Below are 15,450 nucleotides of genomic sequence, written 5' to 3' on the forward strand. Positions count from 1 at the left end.
GTCTATGCCTGCTGACGTGTCTTGCATAATTCTTACAAAACCAAGACGCATTGTTATGCCATTGTTTTCGATCTTCGGAATAGTCCGTAAACATGGGCAACGTAAAATGGATTATATTATATGAGTGCTGTAATATTCTGTGTCAGGTGTTGCGTAGGGCAAAGGCCTCCAGGAACGGGTTGAACGCTAATTCTGCAATCTGATGCTTACGAGATTGTTATTACGCGCGAGGTATCTTGTTGATTTATCTGTAAGCTAGCCCAACGCGATTCTGCGCACAATGCAGATACTGATACGCATACTGCAGGTATCTAGCGACAGACTTTTAGAGTATACACAGCAAAATTTTTGACCGGTGATTGTGCCTGAAATTTTCGACGCCGACAGCTAAAAAATTTCGTGAAGGTTACGAAATGCGCTCTAGATTTATTTGCTCGTACAGTGCACGGTAATATGGTTTCGTTGCAAATCATTCTGCTTCCGCACTTTCAGCAGCGATTAGCTACGCGCTTACATAAAAGTACCGAAAATGTGAACGCATCAATTCAGCCAATGAATTTCCAATAACAGCGGCAAATAAAACTTTTGAAACACCGGTGAACCGAAAGAGGCCGTTAAAAACGCCAACAGTTATTATTTGGGCTACCGCGTTGTCCTTTGCAGGAAATTACAGTTTACGAAACTCAGCCAAAACAGAAAACAGGTCCATGCTATCCCAAACGTTTTGGTATGATTCGGGAGGTTGTGGGATGGTGAATCATTTGTAGTGCCGTTGACCGCTTTGCCACTCGTAAGGTTGCCGGGCACTGGTGCTTCTCTGAGACCGGTGATCAAGGCACGCGCTTCCGCGGGGTCAATGGGCCCATACGTGGGACCGTATGCTTGAGGACTGTTACAAGAGTCGGTATCGCAAATGCAGACAGTACTATCCAGTGTCGTCTTGCATCCGAGATCGTCGCCTTCTTTCATATCATAGCACGCGCGTAACGTTAGGTGACCTATTGTAAAACATTTTGTTGGACTCAATGTTATTAGTGCGTTTACATATAAACTATTATAAAGTGTTATACTTCTACAGATATGGATAACAATATTTATAGTAACGGCTATAGAAACGGAAACGTAATCAGTGAGCAGTTGTGCTACTGCATTCGATAAATGTCTTTGTGGACAGCATGCAAAATTAATAATACCAGCAGAATACGACGAAGTGCATCGAGGATTCGTTCCCTGACAAGACCTGACCAATGCAGCTGGATCTCCACCGATCTGGCATTCTACGGTTGTTCCAGAGCACTGATAGCACTGTAAGCTACTGGATTCTATCAAAACAAAAGCAGGACTTATTGGGACCAGGCAAAATGCAGTTACCTGTCTTTATAAGTGTGCTAGAATTTACCGTAGATGCAGACTAACAATAAAAACAAAATTGTTTGTGAGTGCATAATACGCATTGGTTTAAAAGGAAAATATTGTAGTATCACCGTAATCAGTAATGCGCTGAGTACACTAATGACGGAAGTATCACCAGAACGTTTCCGATCAAGAACTCACGAAGAACGGTGCTGGTTGTATTTTGAGATACCAGTATGACGTAATCCGCTTCTGCTGTTGTATTCGTAGTTTCCGGTCGAGTCAGTTTGGACGTCAGTAAAACAGAAATGCTAATAATAAACCCTATTGTTTCCATAGCGCTTCGCTTTCATCATTGTTATCGATTGATAAACCGTTTTCTTAAAACGTGAAAACATGTTATATGAACATTCTTTGTAGAAGGTTCATATTCTATATTCCGAAAACAAAATTTGACGACGGCTTTCGTTATTTTAGAACCTATTTTCAATTGAATCGTGCCGGACTTGCTCTAACAAACTATGAAGAGTTTTTCTATTACTGCTTGCGTGCTGCCACTGATACCACTGATCAAGTCAATGATTATTAAGTACTGTACTTAAAGGCCAGTAGTGTACGTAATATACAGTGTAGGACTAAATGGTCGCATAGCCCCATACCCAGCATTGTGTACGCAAGCGGTGCAGTGCACTTGTACGAAACGGATATTTTGAACTCAGTCGTACAGTGCACTGCGCTGCATTCGTACTGAATGTGGAGATGTTGGGTATGCGACCATTTTGTCCTAAGCTGTAAGTATTGTTACCTAAATTTAAGCAACTTACGGTTAAAATGCAAAAATAGCAGTTTTTGTTGTTCACTTTGCACCTTCGCACTGATACTACACTTTAATTATCAACTTACTGAAGAATATATATTGCATATATATAATCATACAACATAAAAAGTGCATTTCAAAGCAAAATTTCAAAATACTAAATTTTTGTAATTAAAAGCGTTTTTAGCAGAAACGCTGTTCCTTAATAAATGCCAGTATGAACACCTTTTCAGCAGTTTATTCCCATGAAAACTCATTTGCGTTAAAGCTGCAAGCTTGCTTGAAGTTTAGGCGAAAGAAAGAGATCGAGGCGGAATCAAGGCGCCGTAAAAGCAATGGCACAAAATTTTTTGTAGTTTGTGAATGCGCTGCTGTGAGCCGGAAAGCGTTAGCGTTAGGGGTTTTTATTGGACTCCCATGGAAGCAGGAACGTTACCATAGGGATCACTGCCCATTATTTTGTGGTGGTTTTGTCGTACATTGCCGTAATGCTCACTGAAGTAAGGAAAACCCATAAAAAGATAGTTCCAACACCACATCCATGGCGCCGGCGCCCGACCCGCCAGTTCCGACCAGCTTAAAAAATGTCCTTGTAAAATTTGTTTTGGAAATAATAAAGTATGGCTAATTGTTGCTCCTGTGACTGTCTTAGCCGTATACGTTGTTGTTTGTCCTGTGGCATAACCGACTGTTGTTTGGGTTTCCTAGAGAGAACATCGGTAATGATGAGCTGTACGATTTCGGAATCAAATTCTTTACAGAAGCAAAGAAAAAGGTATCAATCATTGATTGTAACCTTTTCGTCACCTATTGGCTAAAGACAGTAGATTACCAAAGAACATCGACTGTCTGTTAATCGACATTTTCGAAGGGAAATTGTTATCGATTGCTTGTTAATTTGTGAAATAGTTAGAAATTACCAGTCTGTCTGAATAACTAGGAATAAGTCATTCTGTTTACAGAGAAAGAAGGCCCGTGAAAGTTGGTGGCTATACGGCAAGCTATCGGCCGTGGAGGACCAGATCGAATACGACCTGGATGACGACGAGAGTATCCCCCTTCACGACAGCCCGTCGTCCGAGGAAGAGCACCCGTTTCCTGATGTGCAGAATCCAGGCGCGCTTAAGCAGCGCCGCCAGTCAGTGCGAGCTGAAGTCTACGATCCAGCCAAAGCGCAGGCAATTACCGTGCCAAGCTATCCCAAGACGAACGAGGAAGTCGAACGCCTTATGCGAATGGCACCCAAGATCTTTGTGCTAAGAGCACTGGACCACGATGCACTGCGCAAAGTTATTGATGCTTTGAAAAGGGTAATAAAAACACATTTCTAAAAATGATACAGTTTGCTAATAAGCATACGCCTCGAGGCTCGTTATTCAGGTCGATTATCTTGCATCCTCATTTTATGTACATAAGCCAACGGTCTGTCTAACAACATAAAATGTCGTAGGTCGATGTCTTCGAAAAACAAGACATTATTACACAAGGCGATGAAGTTGCCAACGATTTTTACATCGTGGATAGAGGTGTCTTCGAAGCATTCGTTACGAACCAGAGCGGTGGTAAACGGAGAGTACAAGTGTACAACAACGAAGGCGCCTTCGGTGAACTGGCACTGATGTACAATCAGCCTCGTGCGGCTACCGTCACCGCGATGACCGACGGCCGTCTGTGGGCTCTGGTAAATCGCAGCAGAGAATTTAAAGGTTTTCATAATCGGAATGATGTTGATGTGTAGGATCGGCAGACGTTTCGTGTACTGGTTTTGAACACGGCATTCCAAAAACGCGAAGGATACATGAAGATGCTAGCTCAAGTCGATCTGTTCCAAGAGCTGAAAAACTATGAGCGTCAGAAATTAGCGGATGCTCTAATGCCGCGGGTGTACAAGAAGGGGCAAAAAATTATTAGTCAAGGTATCGAGTACGACAATGAGTATAACCAACATACAGGAACAAATTCATTATACCGAATACGTATTAATTAGAAGATAAGCAGTGTTAGACTATCCATACTTTTGCATGTTTTCGCGTACGGTTAAAATACTTTGTCACGCTGTGATAATCATTCAGGGGACCAGGCCGATGGGATGTACTTCGTCGAATCCGGTGAAGTTGTTCTGAAAAAAATGGTCGACGGCGAAACGAAGGAACTGGGAAGGACTGGACCGGGTGGATACTTTGGCGAGCGCGCTCTGATTACCAACCAGCCGCGAGCAGCCACTGTGTTTGCGTCAGGTAAGAAAACATAATCAGGAAATCAATTTCAAATATCCGAACAAAATAAATATTTTATTTTGTTGTACAACTTTACCATGTCACAATAGTCCTTCTCGTAAAGTGGAAGCCGCAAATTTTTGCTTTCCAAGAGCAAGGTACCTAACCAAACCAAATCACGACATCATCCAGAGGTTACCTGATCCTGTTTTAAAGTCACGCAATAGGTGTCAAATTGTTAATTAAACATATGACTTGATGACTTGATATGACACATATGACTCGATTATAAAAAAAACTGGAGGGCGGTAGTTGACTTTAACTTACAGTATAATGCGTGCGCGAAAAGGGTACCGTTGTAAAACAGCATTTTCTAAATGCGATTCTTCCAAATGTGAAACCAACAACTGTAATAAGCTGTTTAACTGTGGCTGAATTGTAATAAGATTGGTTAACAGTGGCTGGTGCACAAATTATATATCGTATCTGCACAATCTGTGAGTAATCATTTTATGCTTAAATGGCTTTTTTATTATGTCCAAGAAACACCCTGCAGTATTCGTAAGTAAAGTCTATTTTGTCTCGGTATTAAAAATACGAGGAGGAGTAAAGCATCTTCGGTAGCGCGTTCGAATGTCAAGACTCTTTGAACACTGTGCGTTGAGTGTGCAACAGCATGATTGACTTAACAGCGAACTGCGGAAGGCTGGCAGTTCACATTTAACTTGGCCACTGTCAATCATAGCACTCATCCACGGGTGACGGTCACGTTGCACGTAGATGGGCAACCTTACACGGGTGGCTGTTAAGAGAATCATGCTGCCGCACAATCAACGCACGGTGTTCAAAGAGTCTTGACATTCGACGGTGTTCAAAGAGTCTCGTACTTTAAATCATAAAACGTTCCGTAACAGCGCCTTTCTTTGTGGGTTCCCATACAGCCATGGACTGTCCACTATATAGAACTTGCTGCGGTAGGTGCGTGCCGCCTTAAAGGTTCCTGCATCCCATCAATTACCATTAAAATAAAACATCACAGGAGCGAGTACATAATTTTTTTGATAAGCGACAAACACTCTAACGTAAGCTTTTGAGAAAATGTACAGCAGTTGATTAACTGAGGTAACCATTCGCAGGTACTCACTACGAAACAAAGTTGGCATTTTTGGATAAGGAAGCTTTTGAAAGACTGTTGGGACCTTGCATTGACATCATGAAACGGAACGAGGCTCGTTATCAGAAGCAAGTAGATGATCTATTCGGACCAGCGCACTCAGTGCACCGAAGCTGACTACTTGGGCCGGTCGTTGTGCAAATCGCTCTGTCGGCTTATGCCGCTGCTTGGCTTCTAACGCGCTCGACCGGCCTAGCTCTACAATCTGGCACTGGTGGACCAACATCATAAGTGGGATCACGGTTCTCCCTGTGCATTTGATAAACTGAATACGAAAAATCCGAAGAACTGCATGGAAACTGGACGTATCCATGTGCTATGTTTCCGAATCGTTCTGAAAAACGTTATCAAAAAGTTTCTCAGCGTCTGTCTGGGATGGTGGTGCCGTGCAAGAACTAACTTGGGTGACCTTTTGCTTGTGATGGCAGTATAGTTATTTCAATTTGTGCTCTCCTGTGACCTGTGGTATCCATATAATATTTTGTATACATAATAATATTAACACTTGTTGAATCATATCTCTGTATCATAATCATATAATAACGGGTTTCTTCAATTATTGACATAAAGATCTCTGAAATCCAATGTCGTGAAAAATCTGCATTAATAACGCCCGCTAAACGCATAACCTCTACAAGTACTGAAATATTCTATCATTAAAAGGAAACTAAAGGCAGGAACTTAAATATCGCGGCACCCTCTCGGAGTCTCTCCATTCACAGAGGTAGAGTTGCTTTACTCTAGTATGCTATATTCTTACAGTTTTTCATCACACTGTGATGGGTTCAGCCATCAGGTACTCTGCACCCTTATTTAATACACGCAAATAAGTACTAGCATGGCGGTACTAACTCGTAAGTACTGGTACAGTATACGATGCATTCTGTGCTACCAGATGACTTCACCATTGTAATAACTAATAATACTGTACTTCTCTGTTTATAATCAGGAATTCAGGGCATGAAAATTTACAACCGTATAGAGAAACATTAGTTAGATGAATTAAGTACGAGAATTAAGTACGATGAATTAAGTACTCGTATTTATGCGTTAGTTACCGGCTTATCGCCATTGTTATCGTCCGGGGTTCTGCAGTTAGTGTGTAATTTTGTATACTTTAACGTCTGTAAGTCAAGAAATAATAAAGGGCAAAAGCAAGCGTTCGGGTAAATCAGAACAATTAACGAGAATTATCGGAAATGGATGATAAGGTCGGTATCGTTATCGCTGATAGCACTTAACCGTGGTGTGCACGTGGTAAGGCGCTGCATGGCTTTACTCCGTAGTTCGTACAGTGATTTCCATTCACAAGTGCAGCTACTTGAGAAATTTATCGTTTCGAAGTAACAACAAATCAACATTACTAATTGGCTAAAAACGCTTTCTTGATGGTGTTCTAACGGCCAATTCTGGAATATCTATATATGTTCATGTATACAATATGGAGCGCCATGCGGCTCAACTGGTTATCAAGTGGTTGGAATTCTCCATACCGAATTTATCTGAGTACCCACCGGAATACCAAGTGTTAATCAATAACATCAGCAAACTGCTTGCCGTTGAAATTGTCGCAATCTCCCTAAAAGATCCTCTGGACAGCCCCGTCACGCCGGTATCTCCACTTTCACCAGCCAACCTGTGGAAACCTCTCATAAACTCCCACATTTCTGCTGTAAAACGTGAAAATGAGCAGCATAAAAAACTGAATAAAATTCTGAATTTGCTCTACTTAGGGTCAGATATAGAACAGACCACGCCATTTCCGGGCATTGGAAGGTTTATCGTGGTAGCCGATGATCAGCGAAGATCTATACAGTATGCTTGTCTGACAAAAGCGCTGACACCAGAGCACGTTCGAAATTTCTTCACGGAGGGGATTATTAAAAGGCACTGTGATTCTGGGATATTATTAAGCTCAAACGGTGTTAGCGATGCAAAACGTTTTGATATTTTCGGCATCACGGATACCAATGACAATCAGATACCGGTTGTATTCTTATCTAATTTTCCCAAAGACGCGAAACGGATGGAAAACCTAATGGAACTTGCTGAAGAAATACTGGCATTCTTATCCAAACCTGAGATCAGTGATTCCAAGAAGTTCACATTAATGCCAAAATTATTACACTCCTTATCGGATCTTATCGGTTTTATGGAATTCAAAAAAGGCATTTTGCAGGACATAAGCAAAGAGTCAGTAAAACTTCCTGAATACCTATCGTACATTTCTGGAATGCACAGTTCAGTATCGTCTAGGTCGACGCATTCATCTGTGCGCTCCATTGGATCGGGATCGGTTTCAGCCAGCAGCAAGCCAACGACACAGCGCTCGACAACAACCACTACGACGTCAGCCCGCCCTGCCTTTGTTCGGGCAACAGGGACCACAACGTCAACAGCCCGCGCATCCGTACGACCGACCAGCCGCACCGTGGAGACGGTTCCGTTGTCGAGAGGGCGGAGTGCTGAGCGCATTTTAATCAAGCAGGTCAGCGCAGGACCGGTGGTAGCAACAAAAACCACAACAACTACGGCCACTATCAAAACCACGGGGCGAGATCCAAAAACTACGGCAGCGACATTGACGTCGAAATCGACCGTGTCTGATCCCAAAAAATTTCGGTCGCTGGCGGCACGCGGACCGGCAAGCAGCAAGCAGATCCAAAGAGAAATAGAAAATTACTGTGCAATACATGGGTATGACGCAGTTTAGCCATCATAAAACATTTTATTAATTAAAACTGAATTTGAAAACAATAAAAAAATTTATGAAAACTCCGTCAATATTTCTATATCACATCCGTCTCAATCTAGCAATAAATACCGATACAATCGGCAGGAGGTTAACATCTGTTTCATTAGATGCCCAAACTAATTTAACAGACTATCGTAAACGTGGAAAAAAATCTCGAAACTAACACATAGCATTCATTTTTGAAATTGTTTTTAAGTCTTTGTTTAAGCCTGCGGATGATTACTGTGGGTGATCGCAAAATATGAAAACCGTCTTGGCTGATTGGTAGGAGGTTGGACGGGGTGCTCGTGATCATGTCTTCCGCGCGGGACTTTATAAGACCTTTTCCAGATGTCAAACAAACAAACCGTAGAGTGGAACCTGCATAAAGATGTTCCAGTATATACGTAGTACCATAATGTTTAAAAGTGGATCAAGGTTCATAATTACAAAATATGCTTTTACTGTAGAGATACCTGTAGAAGATGACCAAGGGCACTGTAATGTGCAGCAGAACAGCCCATCTACAAAGAGGAAAACGATTAGAATGTTTGCGAACTTCCATAAATATTTTCGCAGATCTTAATGCTCTCACTGATATGAACCATAGAAGTGTTTTGGACCCGGAGCTGCATCAGGGCGAAGTGTAAGAAGAACCTTCAAGGAAACAATGCATTCACTGTTCAAACAGTCTAAGTATTATTGCAATTTAATACAAACAATTCATTTGTGCGATTTAATTTTAATGGTTAATTAAAGTTGAAAGATTGGATCGCCAGACTTACGTTTAACGCCCACTGTGCAAAATTGTTAGTTAACAGGAACATGACCATTTCTCTTCCTGGTTTGTCCGGGCTCTTTCTGCGATTCTCGTCTTCCGGGGAGGGAGGCGGAAAAACCATGACTCTCTTGCTCGCATCGAACAAGAAGGCCGTTTGCATTGTTGACTGAACTATCTCCAGAATGGCTTGCACAATATCCAATAAATTATCGGTATCGAAACCTTCCAGACTGCCCAACACTGACACTACAGTGAAAGCGTAAACTCCAATCTGCAACGCGCATTCAAAGCACACTCCTGTAAAATCCTTTGTATTTCCTACCTATAGCATTATGCACTAACCATTGTTAGGAGCAATAATCCATCGTCCAACGCCATATTGGCCGTATGTATATTGATGACCTTTAAATTTTTCCTAAACACTATCCCGCAATACGCAACGGATATCACGCCAAGAATATTTAATGCGATATCCATAATGTCACCAGCCAGTACCGCCTTCTTTTCGTCTTCGTCCTTCTCGAACATGAAATACATAATTAGACCAATGATGGTCAGAATAATCACCAATATGCCGGCAAATAAGCCATTCGCGGCATGAGTGCAGTCTACGGAAAAGATTTTGGGATTTTTGCGGGTGAGGTATTGTCGTAGATGAAGATTCTCTGAGCTGCCGACAACTTGCCACATGATAAACACGATACCGGCAGAAATCAGAGTGTATTCGATGATACATGGGAACAAGAACATTGCCGATTGGTTGAGCATATTCAGCATGGATGACTCCTCGTTGACGCAAATTGGGTTGTATCCAAATGCTCCCTGACGAAAATGAATAGTCGGTTTAGGCGGCTCTTCATTAGCTTCCAGTGCAGACTTGTTTTCCGACTTTTCAATATCTCCAAATTCCATTATGGTTTCATCCAATAGTGTGCGCATCCACATGCACAGATCGGTGGCCAGTAAATGTATGAGACCAAATCTACTGATGGCCCGGTACTTCGTGATTTTCAGCTGAAATAAACAAAATGAAAATTTCATGGTTATACATGTATATGGCGAGAATTTTAAGCGATTGTTCTTCACTCACCTGCGAATTTTTGAAGATAAAATACAACTGGAGCAATATGAACAAGATGAAGAGGCACGGGTTGACACCCATGACGATGTTGAAGCACGATATATTTTCAATAAATACACCCAACTGGAGGCAAGAATAAATCATTGAGCCAACCGCGAACAATGTTGCCCCCATTTTCAAATAGAAACTCCCACTGTCCACATCGTTGCGGATAAATCGCAAATGCTTCAATTTTTTATGGTCGGTCAGCTGGTCAGTGTCTTGGCTGATTTGCTTTTTGCTTCGAAAGAGATAGCAAAATGCAAAAAGAATCCATACGATACTGATAGCCAATAAAGCAGAATCGAACCACTAAAACAAAAGAGCCACTGCATATTGCAAAATTAGATTATATTCAAATTTGTTTCTTGCACTGGAATTATGGTACCTACCCTGGCGTACATGGTGTCGATGTTTTTCGTAAGCTGTGATGCAGTACCAAGACAAAAGCTGACTACTACAATTAACATTCCGTATAGAGCGCTTATGTGAGTGGAAATTTCCGACCTGCAACAATCGCGTCATTAATTCGGTTCAGGAATAGCATTTTTCTTTGCAAAAATGGTAATGTACAATATTATGCAGGGATACAGTATAAAAACTTATACCAACTTTGTAGGCGTCCATACTGTTTTTCAGCAAAAACGAAGGTTTCGAATAGCGTCATTTACCGGTCATGTTGATGATCCATGCCATGTGAATGGTCTTCGTGGTGAATCTGGTGATGTTCCCAAGCGTCGTTATGTTCGTGATGATTGTCATTGTGTGGCGCCTTAAAGGTATCGAGAAGTATTTCATTTTGGTTTGTTGCAGCTGCAGTTTTGCCGGTCTTCAGTTCCAGTAATTTGGCTTCCAGTGGCTTCCTGGATGTCAGCGGGAAAATAGATACCGGCCTAGGGAAATGGTAAATATGGTCCGTAACAACATCCGGTGCATGGTTTGATGTCGAGTTATTTGTTCTGAGGATTCCATTGTCACTGCCGTCCGCTGGAGGGAGGGACATGGAACTTGAATCCACAGGACTAGAAAGAGTCACCGGCGTTGACCTGAAACCACACGCAAATGCCCTTGTATTATAATACGTAATACCACGCGCATACCGTTGGAAAATACCACATTGAGGCAGAATGAATGCTTGTTCGAATGTTTTGGAAAAATCTAAACAAGAGTATCATTTACATTAATTCTGAATACCTCAAGAGTATCGAAACCACGCTGCATACAATTAACCCAACTTGCACTTTGTCGAAACACGTGTGAAGTATCTTTTCTGAATACGCAAATATCGGTTGAACAGCATAGCCCTATTCAAATTTACAAGTGATTACCAATGACACGTCTTTTTTACCAGACGAAAATAAATTAGATTTAATACATAGCACATCCTCGGAATTCACAGCGCTAATGCAATCAATAGACTTATTAGAGTTGCAACTACATACAATAGAGTATCACGTATCTACAACATTATTACATTAATGCATATTATTAATGCACTACATGCATGTTATGGAAGTATGCATACAATCAGCATTAATTTAAAATTCTCTAGCAATTTGTGAGCGGATAACACAACGAATTCTCTTACGTCGAGGGTGAGTCTGCATCGGAATTAACTTGATGATATTCTTTCCCTGTTAAAAATCCCTTTACAGTCTCCTCCGTTTGGGTTCCACGATTGCTTTCTGACCCAAAAGAGATTTTTCCGGAAAATCGGGAGATGCTTCCAAATCTTCGAATAAGGTCGAACGTTTCCAGACGCCTTTTGATCGAAGCTGCAGCCATTTTAGTGTGTACAAGGATACAATATTATTTGTTCAACACTTAAGTTTCGTTCAATCTCTAGCATAATAGTTATCAATAAACAATCATTCCGTTGATTAACCGTTTTTGGCTGCTCTAACACTTATTAGACACAACCATGATCAGGATGCCGGTATATTTTGCATCCCAGTAATGTGCATATAATACCCAAGTACTGCATCAGCAGCATATATGTACACTGTACATTATCTGACAATGAGCAAGCGTTAGTAAGTAAAGCTCATTCACTACAATCATGGAAAAATCTTCGGTCAATCCGTTAATCTCCATGTTGCATTTGCAACTTACCTTTTTGTTTATTGTCCAGAAAGTTAACTTTTTGCACATGCTAATGCGATCGGATTTCCTCTTTTGCCAGGAGTCAGCCGTTTGAACAGGTCCTAAAAGAATGCCTTGTAGCAAAATATCACCCGAGTGCCGAAATTTGAACTGCTCGATCATTATGTTAACATGCAGCTGCTGCTGCATAAGGATTACCAGTTACCGCATCACCGAATCCGGAAAACGTCGGCTGTTTACTCTTCCAGCAACAACATTGTCAACATATATACATTCTCGCGGCATACTTTCACGATCAATGGCAACCGTCTTAAGCAGCGGAGCTTTCATTCATCGTGCACACGACAAAAAACACAGGAAATCAAAACAACGCAAAAGTATACAGTTATGTATACGTATCAACCAGTGGCAGCAATCGCAGGCAAATGAATCACATTCATTGTTGGCTTAGTTAACAATTTGTTTTGTTACGATAACAAATAAAATATGTAACGTAGAAGAGATTGCAGTGTGTTCAATTAGAACCGTGTTTCATCGTCGTTATTCTTTTCAGCGGGCACTTCCTCGTTGTGCAGTTCCACTTCCAGAGCACTTCCTTCATAAATGGACACTGCATCAGGCAACATAGAATGAATGATTTCTAAGGCTTCTTCCGCTTGTTCCTGCTCTTTTTCCTCGGCTTCAATATCGAGATCCACCGGCTCCATAAAAAGACTCGGCTCAGTGGAAACCGGTTTCGGTTTGCGCAGACGTATCGACACTTTTTGGTCGGGCAGTATCATAACGATAAAAGAAATGCCGACTAACACGGTGCCGATAATCTGCTCAATGGATATTTCAAAGTCTCGCAGCGTTCCATCAATAACTAAAACAAATTTTAAAAACGCTGTAAACATAAATGTTTGTTAGAAGAACTAAATTTTGGTCCAGCTCATACATAAGATCAACTTCAACAACATCATAATTTTGCAGTTGACACTTACTGCTGTTAGCTGCCAAAATTACTAGTTCGCCGATGGACATGAAAAACGGGCTTGAGACAATGATTCCGTAACCGTAAACCACAGAGCTCACTAAAATAGAATTTAGATATTGCATCCAGAACTTTAGTGCAAATGCGCAATATTCAGGATCGTTGTTGGGAAAATCTCACCGGCTGACATGAACCAAGCGGGTAAAAGGTACCAGTACGGCATCGCTGTAATGTCGTATTCCTCCATTCCGGTTATTTTAGTGATGACGGGCATGGGCCAGAATAAGATACTGACAAGGAATGTGACAGTGGACAACATGAGACTGACTTGAGCCAGATCCCCTTTAGGAAACGAGAGCTTGATTGCAAACTGCAAACGTACGTACGTGTAGTAATTTACAGGATCAATAGTTGAACGTCATCATTATTATCACGCATACGTTTTTCAGCAAATTTATAGATAATAACGATTAATTACACGATTCTTACTTGATGAAATACGAGCAACAAAACCGAAATTAGTGTGCTAATGACTCCAAGCGTTGCATTTGGAACATTTTCCGAAAAGCTGGCATAACTGATCAGTGCAACTCCACCAAAAGCGACCATTACAAAAATCATCTGCAACAAAAGTTTAACTTGGAGGGTATAAATAAACAGCGGCAAACAAAATAAGACACCGGCAGGATTTACTTAATTCATTAATTTTGGAGAATTATTTCTTAGAGACTTTGAGTAACGCTATTTGATTCACAATCTACATACTCTACTGTTCATATTTCCGTATGTTGATCATTTTAGCACTTGCATTCAATTTTTATACAGTATTATTTGTAATACTGTTTTGCATGGCATATTTTTGATTAAGCAAACCTTTATAAGCAATAGCTTTTGTTTGAGGACGAACCATGAAAGAATATAAGCTATAGCTACTCCCAGAGCAAAGAATGACGTTGTGATTGATGCTGATAAATTGGCTATCCCAAAAGTGTACGCTATCTGATGTAGAATTAGAGAAACTGTGCAAGGCAGCAGCTTCTGGAAGAGGATTTTAACCGTCAGACCATCCGGTCCGTAAATGGATTCGCAATGCCTGTAATAAGAAAATCACGCATGAGTGGCTGCACCAAATAATTTCTGGACTAAGTAAGCCGTATGTGCGATTGACCTTTCCAATTACCGTAAGGTTTCTGCAAACTGGACTTTTTTCCCTTTCATGATTCGCACAAGAAAGGTTATGCCCAAATAGGTCGGGAACATGGTAATCCGACAAGCCATCTTTAACAAAGTGAATAAGTATGGCGCTTGAAAATCAACATCCCTGAAGACCACGTTGGTCAGCTGGCTGGTCGCTACGGCTAACGCAATGTAGGCCGATAGAAGAATTAAACCCAGGATCCAATTTCGGCGGGATGCTGCTTGTTCCAGCTCTTCTGCAGTTGATGGTCGGCGAGGCGACTTTTTCTTTTTAAATTTCGTAAGAACTAAAATCACAGCATATATATTGTCAAACCATGGCTTAGTGGCGTTACTGGCGTATACGGTATATATACTGCGTGCTGGATGGACTTTGCACAAAGGGATTTGTTTAGTTCTCTTAAAAGGTAAACATAGTTTAAGCTAAATATATGTGTAGATAGTGAGCCTAAAATTTATTTCTGCTAAAGTGCGTAATAACTACCTTCATTCCGAATTTATTATTTACCTGGCAGGACTACCGAAGCTCTGGTTTTTGCCAGTAAAGTTGAATTTCCCTGCACCGTCCAGATCTCATCGTCGGATAAGATATCCACAGACTTTCGTTTAGAAGCAAAATACTTCATCTTCGAAATGCTTATTTAGGATTTACGAAGAACGGAACTTTACAACGACTGCTAAATACAACTGACAGTGGGACGATTTACTATTTTAAAATGACAGCAGTAATAGCTGGACAGCAACATCGAAAATGAAGTGATCGAATCATATTGGTATAATTAACACTCAGTGATCACGAAGTAAAATGCTGTTTACATGCTTATCAAACAAAATTTTCCGGTGTTTAATTGCAAAATATTGTCCATCGCGTCATGAAGTCACCGCTGAAGTTCAAGTTCCTTGCACTGTTGCAGCTGGATGATACGGTTGTATTGTGACTTGCACGAAATACTGTGAATTCAACTGCCAGTGCATTGTTCCC

At 41.1% G+C, this 15,450-nt stretch overlaps 5 protein-coding genes across 9 annotated transcripts; 2 read left to right on the top strand and 3 right to left on the bottom strand.

The window, feature by feature from the left end:
- Positions 1-414: 414 nt before the first annotated feature.
- Positions 415-1,907, bottom strand: LOC129586714 (uncharacterized). 4 transcript variants are annotated; one of them, XR_008690189.1, is made up of 3 exons: positions 1,529-1,907; positions 1,194-1,322; positions 415-998 (listed from the first exon to the last, which is right to left on the bottom strand). XR_008690189.1 is itself a non-coding variant. In XM_055480070.1 (3 exons), exons 1-3 carry the CDS (start codon positions 1,688-1,690, stop codon positions 643-645), a joined length of 621 nt encoding a protein of 206 aa, XP_055336045.1. In that variant the 5' UTR covers positions 1,691-1,903; the 3' UTR covers positions 415-642. The 4 variants fall into 4 exon arrangements, 1 of the variants encoding a protein (XP_055336045.1); XR_008690188.1 differs by having other exon boundaries at positions 1,485-1,906; XR_008690187.1 differs by having other exon boundaries at positions 1,400-1,896.
- Positions 1,908-2,616: 709 nt separating this feature from the next.
- On the top strand, positions 2,617-6,174 carry LOC129586713 (cAMP-dependent protein kinase type II regulatory subunit-like). Of its 2 annotated transcripts, XM_055480067.1 has the most exons (8): positions 2,617-2,788; positions 2,879-2,945; positions 3,133-3,480; positions 3,621-3,851; positions 3,909-4,086; positions 4,243-4,407; positions 5,328-5,360; positions 5,523-6,174. In XM_055480067.1, exons 1-8 carry the CDS (start codon positions 2,712-2,714, stop codon positions 5,675-5,677), a joined length of 1,254 nt encoding a protein of 417 aa, XP_055336042.1. In that variant the 5' UTR covers positions 2,617-2,711; the 3' UTR covers positions 5,678-6,174. The 2 variants fall into 2 exon arrangements, with proteins under 2 accessions (XP_055336042.1, XP_055336043.1); XM_055480068.1 differs by lacking the exon at positions 5,328-5,360 and having other exon boundaries at positions 2,623-2,788; positions 5,523-6,166.
- A 710-nt stretch (positions 6,175-6,884) lies between these two features.
- LOC129586815 (uncharacterized) lies at positions 6,885-8,381 on the top strand. The gene has a single exon (XM_055480258.1). The coding sequence runs from the start codon at positions 7,002-7,004 to the stop codon at positions 8,271-8,273; it is 1,272 nt and encodes a 423-aa protein (XP_055336233.1). The 5' UTR covers positions 6,885-7,001; the 3' UTR covers positions 8,274-8,381.
- LOC129586813 (proton channel OtopLc-like) lies at positions 8,275-12,262 on the bottom strand. Its single transcript, XM_055480256.1, has 9 exons — positions 11,784-12,262; positions 10,867-11,241; positions 10,588-10,702; positions 10,166-10,507; positions 9,418-10,089; positions 9,080-9,346; positions 8,890-8,951; positions 8,771-8,818; positions 8,275-8,675 (listed from the first exon to the last, which is right to left on the bottom strand). The coding sequence occupies exons 1-9, from the start codon at positions 11,978-11,980 to the stop codon at positions 8,519-8,521; spliced, it is 2,235 nt and encodes a 744-aa protein (XP_055336231.1). The 5' UTR covers positions 11,981-12,262; the 3' UTR covers positions 8,275-8,518.
- On the bottom strand, positions 11,841-15,335 carry LOC129586814 (solute carrier family 35 member F4-like). The gene is made up of 8 exons (XM_055480257.1): positions 14,977-15,335; positions 14,452-14,755; positions 14,145-14,364; positions 13,761-13,892; positions 13,452-13,641; positions 13,282-13,371; positions 12,308-13,163; positions 11,841-11,970 (listed from the first exon to the last, which is right to left on the bottom strand). The coding sequence occupies exons 1-7, from the start codon at positions 15,092-15,094 to the stop codon at positions 12,817-12,819; spliced, it is 1,401 nt and encodes a 466-aa protein (XP_055336232.1). The 5' UTR covers positions 15,095-15,335; the 3' UTR covers positions 11,841-11,970; positions 12,308-12,816.
- Between the last annotated feature and the right edge of the window lie 115 nt (positions 15,336-15,450).

This window comes from Paramacrobiotus metropolitanus, unplaced genomic scaffold (genome assembly GCF_019649055.1).
Source record: "Paramacrobiotus metropolitanus isolate TYO unplaced genomic scaffold, Prichtersi_v1.0 Parri_scaffold0000022, whole genome shotgun sequence".
NCBI lineage: Eukaryota > Metazoa > Tardigrada > Eutardigrada > Parachela > Macrobiotidae > Paramacrobiotus > Paramacrobiotus metropolitanus.